This window comes from Juglans microcarpa x Juglans regia, chromosome 3S, assembly GCF_004785595.1.
Source record: "Juglans microcarpa x Juglans regia isolate MS1-56 chromosome 3S, Jm3101_v1.0, whole genome shotgun sequence".
Classification (NCBI taxonomy): Eukaryota; Viridiplantae; Streptophyta; class Magnoliopsida; order Fagales; family Juglandaceae; genus Juglans; species Juglans microcarpa x Juglans regia.
In genome coordinates this window covers 13,548,710-13,564,090 of record NC_054599.1, presented here as the reverse complement: position 1 = coordinate 13,564,090, position 15,381 = coordinate 13,548,710, and the positions used below count along the sequence as shown (strand labels likewise).

The 15,381-nt window shown below is 34.8% G+C and overlaps 1 protein-coding gene across 2 annotated transcripts; it reads right to left on the bottom strand.

Moving 5' to 3' along the window:
* Positions 1-1,637: 1,637 nt before the first annotated feature.
* LOC121258205 lies at positions 1,638-5,544 on the bottom strand. 2 transcript variants are annotated; one of them, XM_041159607.1, is made up of 4 exons: positions 5,248-5,543; positions 4,989-5,197; positions 4,285-4,415; positions 1,638-2,652 (listed from the first exon to the last, which is right to left on the bottom strand). In XM_041159607.1, the coding sequence occupies exons 2-4, from the start codon at positions 5,193-5,195 to the stop codon at positions 1,857-1,859; spliced, it is 1,134 nt and encodes a 377-aa protein (XP_041015541.1). In that variant the 5' UTR covers positions 5,196-5,197; positions 5,248-5,543; the 3' UTR covers positions 1,638-1,856. The 2 variants fall into 2 exon arrangements, with proteins under 2 accessions (XP_041015541.1, XP_041015542.1); XM_041159608.1 differs by having other exon boundaries at positions 4,989-5,544.
* Positions 5,545-15,381: the final 9,837 nt, after the last annotated feature.

The window sequence follows — 15,381 nt, the reverse complement described above, 5'->3', positions numbered from 1 at the left end:
ATTTCTAAATTACTAGCATTAGCTCGTTTATTGATTCTTTAAATTGTAAATGGATACAATGAAAAAAAATTAAGTTATCTTACATGCATTTTTTATTTCTCTAATACTTTATTTTATTAATTTATATAAATAAAAATTAAAAAAACACAACTTGAGTCGAGCCGACTTAGCTTGAGCTCCTTTTTGTGTTGAAGATCGAGCTCGAGCTCAAGCTCGATCTAGAAACTTGACTTATCGAGCCGAGCTCGAGCAAAAAAAAAAATTAAAAATCTCAAGCTCAAGTTTTTTTAGTTGAGTCGAGCTCAATAATTTAAAAACCAACTCGACTTAACTCGATTACAATCCTATAGGTGGGTTATGGCTAGATGTGTGGATTGTAAATTGTAATAATTTTTATGTGTCAGTTGCCCTTACTTTTTTTTTTTTTTTCGTTTATTTAGAGTTTAGATGATCAGGGATTATTTAAATTTCTTTTTCTATATTTCTTGTTTTTAATTTTATTTGTATAATTGATAACCTTTTTTGAATGGATATAGATAATTTTTATTTTTCCCTTTTTTCTATATTTTTCTTTTATTTAGAGTTTGGATGTTATTGGCACTTTCAAGTTCTTTTCTTTTTCTTTTCTTTTTTTTTTGTAAAATAATTTTAGGCTAAAATTGGGATAAAATGTATCTTGGGCCAAAATCTAACTATAAATATCAATTGGGCCAAAAAGCATAAAAGTGGCCCATTTGGTATTGGGTCGGACCAACCGGACCGGTAGTTAACGATCCGGTCCATATGGATATTCGGTTCGGTCTAGAATGAAAAAATGCTAGACCGAAAGGGTTCAGTTCAGTCCAGTCTCAAAAACCCCCTATAGACTGACTAGACCAAATCGAATTCACCCCTAAGACCAAATCTGGGCATGCTTTGGTGGCCAAACACGTTATATTTTCTTAAAATAGAAATCATTTTTCCCTTTTTGTATTTTCCTTCAAAACATCTCTAATCACTAAAAGTTGTATCCATCTCCCAAACAAAATTTTTAACTCGGCACCATCATCAGTTTACACGACAAGCAAACATAAAAACCAATACTACATTTTGTATGGTATTTTCAGTTAACAAATAATACATCCCACTGATACTCTATACATACTTTCAGCGGATGCTACCACATTTTCAAAAACACAAAAAGGGGAAAAAAAAAAACATCTAAATTCTCTTTCCAAATATTTTCTACGTTCTACAACACTTACAATACCAAAATGATGAGGAAAAAAAAAAAAAAAACCATTTCAAAAACTTTTTCAGTGGTTATAGTCTTGTAGAAAATTAGGTATTTACCGTTCCAATGGCCTTGTTCCCTTCCATAAACACTGTAGTAACAGATTTAGCGCCAATTGTCTGAGACTGCAATACACCAAATGATAAGTGATAACTGCGCCAGTCTCCAGTTCTGTTGTGAATATAACCAAAAGAAAAGGGCTTTAAGACGACAATATGCATATAAAATATATACTAACAGATTTTCTTCCGTTGGGAAGAGACCTGAAATCTAATAAGACATTCCCTAAAAGGTACCGTAACGAATACAAATCTCTCACAAAAATTTTGCACAAAGGAGATGTAAGACAACACAACTTAAGCCATACGCATATACCAGCTGCTTCTTTGATCCCTCTTTCTTTGCCCTTCATGTCCGTTTCCTTAACGACATGTAAGATATTCTTCAGAAAACAGGAAACCAATATAACATTTTCCTTACCAACCGTTTGCCTTATCTCTCTATACTCATCAAGGGCAATGGATGGCCTGAGAAAAATTGATCAATTATAAAAATAACAAAAAATTAAGATGGATAAAATTAACTAGTCAAGTGCGGCTTTATTTCTTCGACCCGGTGTAGGCTTCGGAAAGCCATCAAAAATTGGTTTTGCAATGGTAGCAGTTGAAAGGGTCTGCAAATCCGGTTTCAGAGTCCACCTTGTAGTAGTCCATATGGATGTAGAACTACTGGAGTCCTGATCCTGCAAACTTGATGTGCTTGACGACTTCTGCACTACAGAAAAGTTATCAGACACAATAGAATCTCCCAGACCAATTGGTATTGGGTTCAAACCACCTGTTTCAGAATCACTCGTCATAGTTCGGCTTGCTGCTTTGGGTCTCAAGGCTAAGCCCTTTCCTGTTTTTGCCAGAAACCCACCAGTATTACCGTTATTCTCCAACAACATTTCTGGCGTGTGATGAGTGAAATCAGCTTCAGATTTCTGACGCCTTCTGAGCAGTTTCTCATAACATTTATCAGAGTCACCATCCCGAGCTTCTGAAACAGGCAGGACAGCAGCTAGCTCACCATTCTCATCCAATAAAGCATTAACTAAACTTTTAGATTTCTGGTGATGGCTCAAAGATGGGTTGGAAAGCAGAGAGGTGCTGAGGGGCCCATCTTCTAAATATTGAGAATTTCCCTTTTTGTAGGCAGCCATTTCAAGACATTCAGGCATAGTTGTCTGATCTCTCGGTTTGAGTCCATAGTAACCCTGTGAAGAGCTCATGGCTGGAGAAACCTTCTGCTGGGGAGATTTAACTCCAAGGGATTGAAATGATTCAAAGAAATCAACATGTCTACGCCAGGGTGGGATGTGGTCAGAACTGCTCTGTCTGCAAGAAAGCTAGCATGGTCAGCAACTGAAGGTTCGCATGTTCAAAATACTCTGTTTTACAATAACTGATGAAAACGTGTAACTGATTATAAAATGTGGGGAAGAATTGAAGTGTGTAAATATTTTCAAGGGAAACAGCCAAAACTCGCATATGTCATACAAAGACATAAGTAATCACTATAAACAAATGCCAAATCTGTCAAAGCTGATGGTACTGGAAGGATCCTATTCAAAGCATAATCACCAGGAAAAGCATTTCCATTACGAATGACAGATATTCCTAAAAAAGTATGCAGCACATAGAATTGGCAAAAGATGCCCACCTGTTGTGCGCTGTGTTACCAAAGCTTTTCTATTTTTATTGTTTTTTAACAGGAGATTAAACATTTTAAAATATATATATATATATATATAAAAAAAAAAAAAAAAACTCAAAAAGTGCTAACCCTATTAGACGGGAAGTGTACAAGATGAACATCTAACTAGGAAAAGGAAAAAAGAAAAAAAAAAGAAAGACAAGAAAACAATGAAAACTATGCCCATTAAAAATCTATGGAGGCTGTCCAAAGGAACAAAGTCCTGAAGAAAAAAACTTTAACCTCTTCAATCTTACGCTCACGATCTCAAGATTTTATCATTCCTTTTGTCCAAATACACCACAACAGAAATATAAAGACCATCTTCCAGACTGCTGCAATTTGGAGGCTGACATAACCCTCTCCAAATGGCAAAGAGGTCTACCATCCTCCCTCCTAGGCATAGCCCAACCCAATGTGTTGCCAAATCTGATGGAGGATCTTACTAGATTAGCTTTTTGATGATTTCATACAGGTCTATTAGGTGGGGTTTGATGGCTAGGGAGCCAACCCATCACAAAACATAAAAAATGATTTAAAGCCTACTTCAGCAAGAATGTGAACCATTCCCAGCAACAACCACCACCACCACCACCATGATAAGTGCTGCTACCCCATCATTGCCAACACATCTTTGACCAGTCCACCTTCCAACGGGCAACACCAATATGAAAAAAACCTCTACCTAATAACCACCACAATCATAAACACTAGCTCTTCCGTGACATTGCATAAATACCGCCACCACAATGCCATCTTGATCATGTTGACCTTACCACTGCAGCTCTGTAGTATCACCACCCAAAACGCCAGGCACTGCATCACCCAAAGTCAGCTGTAGCTCAAGTCCCAATGTGTTAAAACAAAGAATTCTGTTTTTTTTTTTTTTATAAGTATTTTAAAACAAAGTTTTATAAATAAAATCAACTTGATAATATCATTTTACCTGAATATTACTCATCTTACATTGTAAACTTAGAGAGAGAGAGAGAGGAACTAATGGTGCTCTACAGTTCAATATTTTTTGTAGAACATCCTGCAAAATGGGCTGTATTTTTACCTGACAAACACAAGGAAACTAAACAAATTCCAATTAAGTGGCAAAAAAAACAAAGAAAAAGTGAGGTGTGCGTTAGGGAGGTAAGTTCATCATACAAATAAACTAACCAAATGGCCCTAACTTATATAATATCATGAAAGAGAAGCTCAGATAAGGTTCCAAATGCACAAGAACTTATCAAAAAAACGAGATGGCGTGAGCAAAATGTAAATACCCTGGAGTGATGGAACCATTTGATAAACAGGGAGATGGAGGATGCCTTCCAGGTAATGGAATCTGGAGAGACTTGAGAGCAAACATTTGAAAATCTGTAACCAATCCATTCAGCCTTTTTATGTCAGCAACCTACAATATCAGAAAGAAAAAAGAAAAATCAGCACAAGGTTGAGGTAAATTCAAACAAACTTTTCAGTAGCAAAATGAAAACAGGAGTAAACAGAACATTCACAATATAATAAATGCCAAAAAGCTCTAAGATCAATCCCGAAGATTTAAAGAAAATATCTTCCTCTCTGGTTCACCACCCCAAGGGTATGAGAGGCAATTTGAAAATCAATATGTAAAGCAAATAGGCTGCAATTTGAAAATCAATATGTAAAGCAAATAGGCTCCGAGTGAAAGAATTCTTTTATTCCAATAGTGGAGGAGTTCATCTCTATGCCTATAATTTCCAGCTTCCAAATTAAAATTTGAAACTAGGGTACAGTTCAAAACGGCAACTAGTGCTAGAAAACGTAGAAGGCGAATCAGCGATGAACTTATCCTGGGACTTGGAATTCCATTGGATCATAATGAATTACACGATTTCGAATCAACTTTAGCGGAATTAAAATAATCTTTGTTATTACAGCTAGTACACCAAAAAAAAAAACTAAAAGAATCTAGAGAAATTTTAGTCGAACAATCGAACAGGCATACCTCGACGCCGTACTTGATGGCAATCCCGGCGAGAGTGTCCAGCTTTGAAACGGTGTGTTCGATGTAACCAACAGCACGGCAGGAAGAAAGAGCAGAAGGAGGCGAAGAGAACGGCGGAGACTCTATATCTCTATCTCTATTGCCTACATTACCGTGCACCGTACAATTGTAATAATTATGATTGCCATTACGCCTCTCCCTTTCCATCTGCGTACAACTCAATGCAAAATCAACCCGCCCAGACACTCCTAATCTCTATATTATACATCGATCATCAACACAACAATATGCTAACCGGTCGAATTCCCTTGTAGAAATGGAAAAAGAACAACCCAAGATCTGTGAAAAATGAGAAACACAAGATTGGCGTGTCTTATTCTTGATCGACATGAAGTTGCTTCCCAAAATTATCAGGGAAAAATTGAATGAACCCAAGGAAATCGGTGCTTGCCCGCTCTCTATCCATCTCTTGTTCAATTAAGGGTACTAGATTCAGTCTTTTATCCCATAATTACATTAGTTCTGGTGTTGGCTTTGGTTTGCTGTGGATAAATAATCTAAAATATTGATTATGGAATAAATTTGGTGTAAACCGGTCGGTCCACCGGACCGGACCGAACACCTCATAGGGACTGGACCGGACTGGTAGTTATCAGTCCGATCCGGTTCATTTGGTCCGGCCTATTTTTTTTTAAATCAATTAATAAAAAATTATTTAAAATATTAAATTAAATTAAGTGACTTATTAATGTGAATTATGTAACAACTCAATAAAAAAATATTTTATATAGTCAATGATAATAAATTAAATGAAAATTATATTATTAATTTATATAATTATTATATAATTAGCTAATTGATATTATATATTAGTTAATTCATAGAATATTAACAGGTGTTAATAACATATTTAAAATTTTATATTGTTAATAGTGATAGGTTAGATGAAAATATATATAAAACATTGTTAAGTTATAGAATATTAACAAGTATTAATAACATATTTAAAATTTTATATTGTTAATTGTATAATTATTATATAAATAATATATATAATATTTTATTTTTTATTCGATCGATCCGGTCCGGTCCGGTCCGAGAAATCTCCACCCCGGGATCGGACTAAAGATCGAAATTTATATAGTGTTTAGATCGAAACTGTCTATGCATTTGGTCAGTCCGGTCTGGTCCGAACCGAACCGGTTGGTTTCTCCAGTCCAGACCGACTGATTTACACCCCTAAATACTACAATATCTTCACGTCCTGCTTTATTATTAAAAAAATAATTTTTTAACCTGAATACTTATTTTAAAAGAAATATACTCCAAATGCTAAAATGACAAATATCATCTCTCTTTTATTTATAAATAATTTTGATTTTGTATATTTATAATTCTTTTATCGTCTTAATTAAAAATGATTATATAAAACTTAAAACTCAAATAGAAAAATAATTTAATAGTTTTAATAGAGTGATACTTTTGTTATAAAAGTAATAATAATAAAAATAAACTTCTATTAATTATAATCTTATTAAAGCACTCTCATTGAATTATGCAAATCTAACGAAGTATTTGGCTAATAGAGTCTCAAAATGTATTGCATTGAAATGTGTAAATGTAAAATGGGATGAGTTTTTGCTATAGTAAATCAGTATTGTGGGTCAAATTTGATTGTTATTGTAGCATAATCGAAATGAATAAAAAATATTTTATTCCTTGGTTTCTATCATGATTTGGGTATCGTTTGGATTCGAAGATGAGTTGAGATGAGTTGTAAATAGTAATGAGATTTGTGAGTTAAAGTTAATGAATAATAATAAATAGTAATGAGATGAGTTAAGATGAATTGAAATGAATTGAGATAACTTGTGAATACAAACTGAGAGACGTATATGGTTCATGATGTGGGTCAAATTCGCTATTAGTAGAGAGAAGGATCGAGATAGGTGGGTGGCTTTCTAGAGAGAGAGGGGAGGAGTCCGTTGGGCTTTGTTTGGGTAAGGGGCTTTCGTGGATTTATAGAATAATAATCACTGTGGTAGATTATTGAGGTTTGCGGTCAGGTGAGGATGACGCTCACCGACCATGGAAGTGGTTGAGGACGACGCCGCTGAAGTGCACTCTTGCGGCATTGCTGAAGGCTTGAACGATAAAATGTTGAAGAATTGACTTTGGGTGTGTAAGGGGTCTGAAATATCTGCTGTGATAAGGTCTATTCTGATTTAAGTATAATTGCTGATGTGGCACGTTCTGATTGGGGCTGTTAAAGCGAAAATACCTGCTGGACTGCTTCGAATCGGGACTCTATTATTTTTAGTCCTGTAAGAGTTTCAGAGAATGCTGCATCTACACTAATATTTCATCATTTTCTATACCATTGTTACCGCATTAATTGTACTATCTAACTGAAAATAGCGAATTAAAAAGGATCCAATTTGCAAATAAATTTTTTGCTCGTAAATATAATATCTTAAGTGTAATATTTATAAAGCATCATTGACGTAATAGGTTGCGAAGTCAATATTCTTTTTATAATTAACGTGGCAAACATATTTTTTTTATTATCAATTAAATAGGTTTTAGATTTATTATTATTATTATTATTATTATTATTATTATTATAGTGAGGTGGAGGTTTTGGCAATGGTAGGGTTGTAATCGGTCTTTTGGGTTATCAAGTTGAGTTGGGGTCAAATAACTCGAGTTTGAGCTGATCAAACACAAGCTTACCTGAGTTGAGTTATTTATCGATCTTTACCTATACTCTTTAATAAGCCCGAAACAAGTTTTGCTTGTACTCTTTTAAATTTATATATTTTTGTAGAATCAATATAAACCTTATATTGAGTTATATGATTATAACATTTTTGTGAATACATTTATTATATGGTTCCTACATTCAACATTGTAGTATATGAAACTACTAAGTCCTACGTACTACTATTATACATATTATCAAAGAATTACTATAATTTAATCACTTAAGTAGTTTTTTTATGATCACTTAATTAGTTAATTAACTAACGTATAATTATGGATTATATTCATTATATAGGCATAAATGACTATGCATAAGTAATTGGGTTACATGCTACATATTTAATTATAAAGGTTACTATACTTATATTACTAAGTTTAATACACATAAGAATATTAATATATAGGAATAAATACAATATATATACATATATTCAATGATTTATCGATGAGCTCTAGTCAAGTCGAGCTAAGGAGCCGAGTCGGACATAAACAATCAAGTTTTAATGAGCATGAATTAGTCGAATCGAGCTTAATCGAGTATATATCATTTACTAATTAAGTAGGTTTCGGGTTTCACGATTGAGTTTTTTTTTTCACAAGTCGAACTCAGTTTAAGTTTAGCCAAGCAAGTATTGGACAAGTAATTGTACAAATTGATAAATTTACAACCCTAGGTAGTGGCAACTTGGCAAGGTTACCGTAGGAGTACTCATTTTTTATGGCCTGAATAAACTCGGCCCAAACCAACTCATCCATGATGGGTGTGTGTGTGTGTGTGTTTTTTTTTTTTTTTTTGAAATAAAAAAATAAATTCTTCTATTCATCAAGTGTTATCAGTACATGTTTTGTCCTGTAAAATAAAACTATAATAGCCATCTGGGCCATCTTCTATCCACACTTCCTCCTCATTTACATTGTAAGCAAATTTTGCTAAGAAATGTGCTACCTTATTAGCTTCTCTATCTGTATATTGAACTGTCTACAAAGGCCTATTTACTAACAACCCTCCGATGTCTTCTATCAACCGGCCATTCCACTCTCAATGCTGTTCTTCACAATTGACTGCCTTGATGATCCTCATAGCATCCCCTTCAAATAAAACCTTCCCAATATTAAGTTCTGAACATAGTTTTAAAGCTCACAAAGCTATTGTTTCTGCTACAACTGGAGAATTAATGAGTATTTTTGACAAACACAGAGAAACAAGTACTCCCCCTTTGCATCACGTATGACCACACCTACTCCCATCTTTGATTTTTTTTTGTCAAAGGCTACATCCCAATTAACCTTCACAACTCCTTCCCCTAGAGCCTTCCATTTAATCATCTCCCTGCACACACAGGTGTTTGTTGTGTTTCTGCTATGTTGAACATTCTGATACTCTTTTATACTATTTCTAGCTTGAGTGAAAATTACATTTGGACTAGAAAAGCCCTTCTCAAATACAAATTTGTTCCTCATCCATATGTTTCGCATTACAATAGTTGTAAAAACAATCTCCTCTTCATTTAACCTCTCTATCGTTTTCCTCCATACTAGACTAACATCCACTTCACCAGATGACCATTTTTGTATCGGGATATCCTTCTCTGCCCAAACATCTACAGCAGACAACTCCATATAGCATGGCAGGTGGCTTCTTATTCTTTCTCACAGATGGGGTAGAGAGGATTGTCAATCACCCTCATTTTGAGCAAATTCCATTTTGTTAGTAAGCAATTATTGATTGCTTTCCAGACAAACATCTTGGTCACCCCTGGAACATTCAACCTCCACTGCTCTTTCCATCCCTCATCTCCTACAGACCCATGTGAAGACTCCCCACTAATCCTTCTCTTCCTGCTTAATTGAAAGTGATATGCAAACTTTACACTGAACAAGCCTTCCTTTGAAGGTGCCCAAATCTTCTTATCAGTCATTTTTTATTGGCTAATAGGAATACTACAAATTAGACCAGCCTCTTCTTCACTAAATCAACCTTCCATCTTCCACAACCCTCATCAATCAATTGATCCACTCGAGCATTTGTTGCCAGCTTCTTTATTGGGGGTTGAATTTTATAAGATGACAGCTTTGAAATCCACCTATCCTCCCAAATTTTTATACTCTTCCCGTTGCCAACTTTCCACACAAGCCCATCCTTCAAAAGCTCTAATGAGCCCCGCAAACTTCTCCAAATCAGTGAAGGGTTATTACCAAGCTTAGCTTTTAGCACACTAGACTGCTTGTGATACTTGTCTTTTAGCACTTTTGCTGCTAAAGGGCTAAGATTAGTTAGAGCTCTCCAACATTGCTTAGCTAATAGAGCTTTATTAAAACTCTCTAACTCTCAAAAGCCTAACCCTCCACTGTACTTTGAGTCTCCCATTCTTCCCTAGCTCATTGATGAGTGTACGAAAGTGCACTCTAAATATCTTATTATTGGACTAAAATACTAAAATATGAATAGAAATCATAGGAATTAATGTGTATTCTTCAATTGAGTTTCTATTTACTTTGGGATACTCATGAATAGATTTTTATGTTTAATTTCAGAGTCTATAAAAGAGCAAGTCCAAACCTAGTCAAATTCAAATGACTTTCAAGTGGACAAGACGTTGGAACAACCTAAGAACTTTCAACGAATGTAGGACTCTTCAAATAAGGATAATGATGAGGTTTGAGAGTAATTCGGATCAAGAGAAAAAATCAGTCCGAAATTCACTACAAGATAACCTGTATATATTTTAGTATTTTGATCATAACTTTTTGTTCAAATATCAGATTGATGTGATTCTTAATGCATTGAAAGAATATCTTAAAGGGATACAAAGTTGTCTCTAATAAGGATTTCTATATTCGAACTCCTGAAGTGCGTATGTGGCTACAAAGATGAGTCCTAAAATTTAGGCAATTTTATATGCTGGAATATAAAAGACATTAGGGTTTATTTCCTACTCTATATAAGCATTTCATTAGTATAAAATTGAGAGTTTTTTGGAGAGGAGGAGGCACAATTCTAGAGAAGAGAAAATTTTCATTTTTATTATTTAGTTCTTCTATGGAGAACTAAATCTTGGGTAAAGCCTAGGGTGGAAATTGATTGTTGAAAATATTTTGACTTTATTTCAATTCATATGTTAAGCTTTATTGTTTAAGATTCTAGGATTCAATTCTCCATTTGTTTTGGATATTATAAGTTTGAGATAATTATATTAAATCTTGCTATGGTTTGATTTTGTTGAGCTATAGGATTATGAATATATGATTGTGACTTAAATAAGCTTTTCATACCATTGATGTGATTTTCTGCTGCAATATTGTTTATGAACATAGGGTCATCTTTAGATCTGATATATATTTTTATATATGAAAACCGTAGTTTGTAAAGGGAGAATAGATTTTAGAATTAAATTTATGAAAGTAGATGAATATAATGTCATATCTTCCAATTAAGAATTTAGTGCTATAATTTTTAATTGTATATATCGTTTGGATTGAAAAAGTCATAGTATTGGATCTGATTGATAGAAGCCCAAAGCTTTACTTACCTTCTTATCCGTGCCCTAGTCTCATTTTAATTACGTGCTTTAGGTAGAATTTTTAAATTCTTTTCATATTATAATTTGATCTTTTCTTTTAAGCTTGCGTCTTGTTGTCTTTTTTCTGACTCCCTAAACTATACTATAACACCACGTACTAGTTTGGGCGTACTCACTCATCCATTTGATCTTCTTGTCATTTTCCCTGTGGCCCCACCAAAATTTTGACATTAAAGCAGCAAATTTCTTACATAGCCTCTTTGGTAGGGAGAACACGCGCATGTGCTAGGTAGGTATAGATTAGATCACAACCTTTAAGGCTTTAACAATTCCTCCTTTCCAGCAGGTGAGGGAAATTGATTCTTCCAGTTATATATGTTTAGCCAAATACTATCTTTGATGCCTCGAAATATATTGTACTTAGATCTACCCACCATTGTAGGTAGACCTAAGTACTTTTCATAATTATTCTGCACTCTACCTCCAACCTCTTGCACAATTCTATCCCATTCTTCATTTCTACTATTTGAGCTAAACAAAATGGAGGTCTTCTACTTATTAAAACACTAACCAGATGCCTACTCATACACCTTCAGAATACTATTGATTTTCTTTCATTCTTCCCAACATGCCCTCCTAATGATTATGCGATCATCAGCAAAAAAGAGGTGGGTAAGTTTTACTCCTTTTGTCACTGCTACACCTCTTAACTCGCCCCTTGTCTTTGCCCCATTAATTAGATTGCTTAACCCTTTAGCACATAACAGAAATAGGTAGGGGAAGAGGGGGCCCCCTACCTTAGTCCTCTTGTGGGACATATCACCTTCATAGGCTCTCCATTAATGATCACAGCATAGGTAGCAGAAGTAATACACTCCATTATTAGTTTAAGCCATCTGTCACTAAAGCCCAACTTCTCCATCACATTTTACAGAAAAGACCACTATACTCTATCATAAGCTTTAGAAATGTCTAACTTTAAATCCATACTTCCCTTTCTCCCCTTAATCCTAGTTTTCAAAGAGTGCAATGTCTCATAACTAGCAATAACATTATCTGCTATCAATCTTCCCAGTACAAGGACACTTTGATTCTTAGATATAATGGCATTCAGAACCTTCTTCAATCTATTTGCAATGGTCTCAACTATCAAATTGTACAACACATTACATAGGCTTTTTGGCCTAAAATCCCCTACTTTCTTAGGTTCTACTACCTTTGGAATTAGGGCCATAAGTGAAATTCAAAAAATCTTCAAACTTACCTCCATTTAAAAAACTTAGGGTTGCCTCACTAATATCATCACCAACTGTGCCTTAGAAAGTTTGGTAGAAGAATGCACTATAACCATCGGGTCAAGGGGATGTGTATGGCCCCATTTGTTTCAGAGCAACCTCCAATTCTTCTCTGGTAAAACTTTTCTCTAGCTCCTCCATCATACTGCTTGTTACCCTGGCCTCCATAGATTGCACACATTCCTCTATTACTCTTCTAGAGAGAGAGCTCTAGACCTATACACTTTAGAAAGATGCCATCTGAAAGCCTCAGCTATCTCATCTTGTTCTACTCTCAACTCAGATTGAGAATCCACCATAGATAGAATATGGTTTTTTCTCTTTCTTTGACTAGCACAAGCATGAAAAAACTTCATATTTTTATCACCTAAGCAGTACTAGTTTCATTTAGCCCTTTGCTTCCACCTTGTATCCTCCTGCTCCAATAACTTTCCTACTTCCAGTTGTAGCTTGTGGATTTTAGCTGAATTATGTGGCCTTTTCATCTCTTGTAACTTTTTTTTAACCTGACAGACAATTGTTCAATACTTCCATTCATTCCTTATCTTTTTTCCTGGTGCCTTCACCAACATGCCTGTAACACCCAGGTCTAGCACCAAACCTAGGACAAGGCACGTTCTATAATTTTTATTTTCCCAAGGTTGAGATGTATAGGGAGCCCACTTGAGATATTTTTAATGAATATTTTGTTTATTGGTTTTGGGCCCAAAACTTTATTTTGGCAGATTATTATTTTTCATTAGGTTAAAATCTTTTATGGGCCGAAAAATCTATTTGACAAGTTGGATTATTTTAAAAAAAAAATATGGAGTCAAGGTCCACAACTCAGGGAAAATCCATTCATTATCTGTTATACACTACCAGATGTGAGCCCAAATACTTCAAATGGCCCTACCCAATCACCCCAAAACTCAACCCGTGAGAATCGGGTCAATTAAAATTTTAAACCCCCACCATGCACGACTCTAGCACTCTTATGCACATGCACTTCTGATTCCATTGTTTACACATTTGTCCTGCTACGGCTATCGGTAAACACTATATATCTATGAGTTTTCACTTCATAGATCAAGCTCAGTTCCCCATGCACGTTTCCTTTCACCTAGAATTCTCATGACATCATGAAAATGCAGAACTCCACTTCATGCACGCTTTGATCCCGTTCATGTTCCACGGCTTGTCGATGCACGTCTCTCTTTCCTTCCCTCTCTAGGTGTATTCAATCCCCTATATATATATATATATATATATATATATGTGCACCACAACCATCCCTCATGCATAAAGAAACCCTAAGCTGCCGCTGCTGATATGAACCCGTGGGAATGAAATCTCTTGAACCCATAATCATCTTGAACACTCACCCAAGAAAGCAAAAAATAAGCCTTTGGATGGAGAATCTAGACTCGTTGAGAACTCATTTTAAGAGCCTAGATTATATGAAAATCTAGACCCGTTGAAGAACCTGTCTCAAGAACCTAAATTATAGAGAAGAACGCCACAAAGGTTGTGATTTGCCTTTGATAAGTTCAAAGTTCATTCAAGAACAAGAGGAGATAAACTTAACTCGCAATGAATAAATTTATCAAATTTCATAAACTAATTAAAATGAGGCTATAAAGAGTATATAAAGCAAAACCTAATTAAAACCCTAGCCAAAATAAATCCTCATCTTCCAAAGATGCCCCTGAGTGAGTAGTGTCGCGTCTACAGTACGTCTACAGTAACTTCTTGAAACCCTAATTCAACAAAATAAAAATTTTCCCAACATGTCCTTGAATATGCGCCCTCTTAAGTCATTTTCATAATAAATCCAATTATTCTAAACTAATAAAATAAGTCCTTTAAATGAATTAAACAAGTTGAAAGCCTTCAAGTGCCCAAAGCCTTTAAGTCATGTTATAGCCCTCTTCCATAACTTGTATCAAATGAATCAAAACTAAATCTTCATCCTTCAAGCTCATTTTGAATGTTGGGCTTTTGCTAGATTCGTTTCAAGTGAATTGCACCAATCCTTGCATTGCCTCCTTGATCTTATTGGTTCTTGACCTTGTAATTGGCCCATCTAGAACTTGCAAATGATCTTTAAGAATAGGTTCATCTTGGTGCCCATCATTCTCCCTCTCTTCAAAATGATTCGACCTCGAATCTCCACCTGCATCAAATGAATAAAGGTTAGTAACATTGAAAATAGCAAAACCATGATACATACCTAGAACATCTACTTGATATGCATTATCATTAATTTATTCAAAATTTTGAAAAAGTCCATCCAAGCTACTCCTATCATCAACAGGTAAATGTATTAAATCTAAAGAAGTAAATGGATTAAGTCTATAAATAATTTCAAAAGGTGAAAATTTAGTAGTAACATGAACACTCCAATTATATGTAAATTCAATGAATGGCAAACAATACCCCCACAAATATTCATGAAACACATTTAAAGTCTTCCTTGCACCAAAATTATCACTCCAATTATATACAAACTCAATGAAAGGTAAATGATACTTCTGCAAATGTTCATGCAACAAGTCAATGAATTACAAATGATACTCTCACAAACGTTCATGCAACACGTCTAAAATTTTCTTTACACTAAAATAACCACTCCAATCATATGTAAACTCAATGAAAGGCAAATGATATTCCCGCAAACATTCTTGCAACAAGTCAATGAATAGCAAATGATACTCTCACAAACGTTCATGCAACACGTCTAAAATCTTCTTTGCACCAAAATGATCCATCAAACCAAATCTATGCACAAACAACCCACGCATAAGACTAGTAGGTTCACAAAGTCTATTCTTT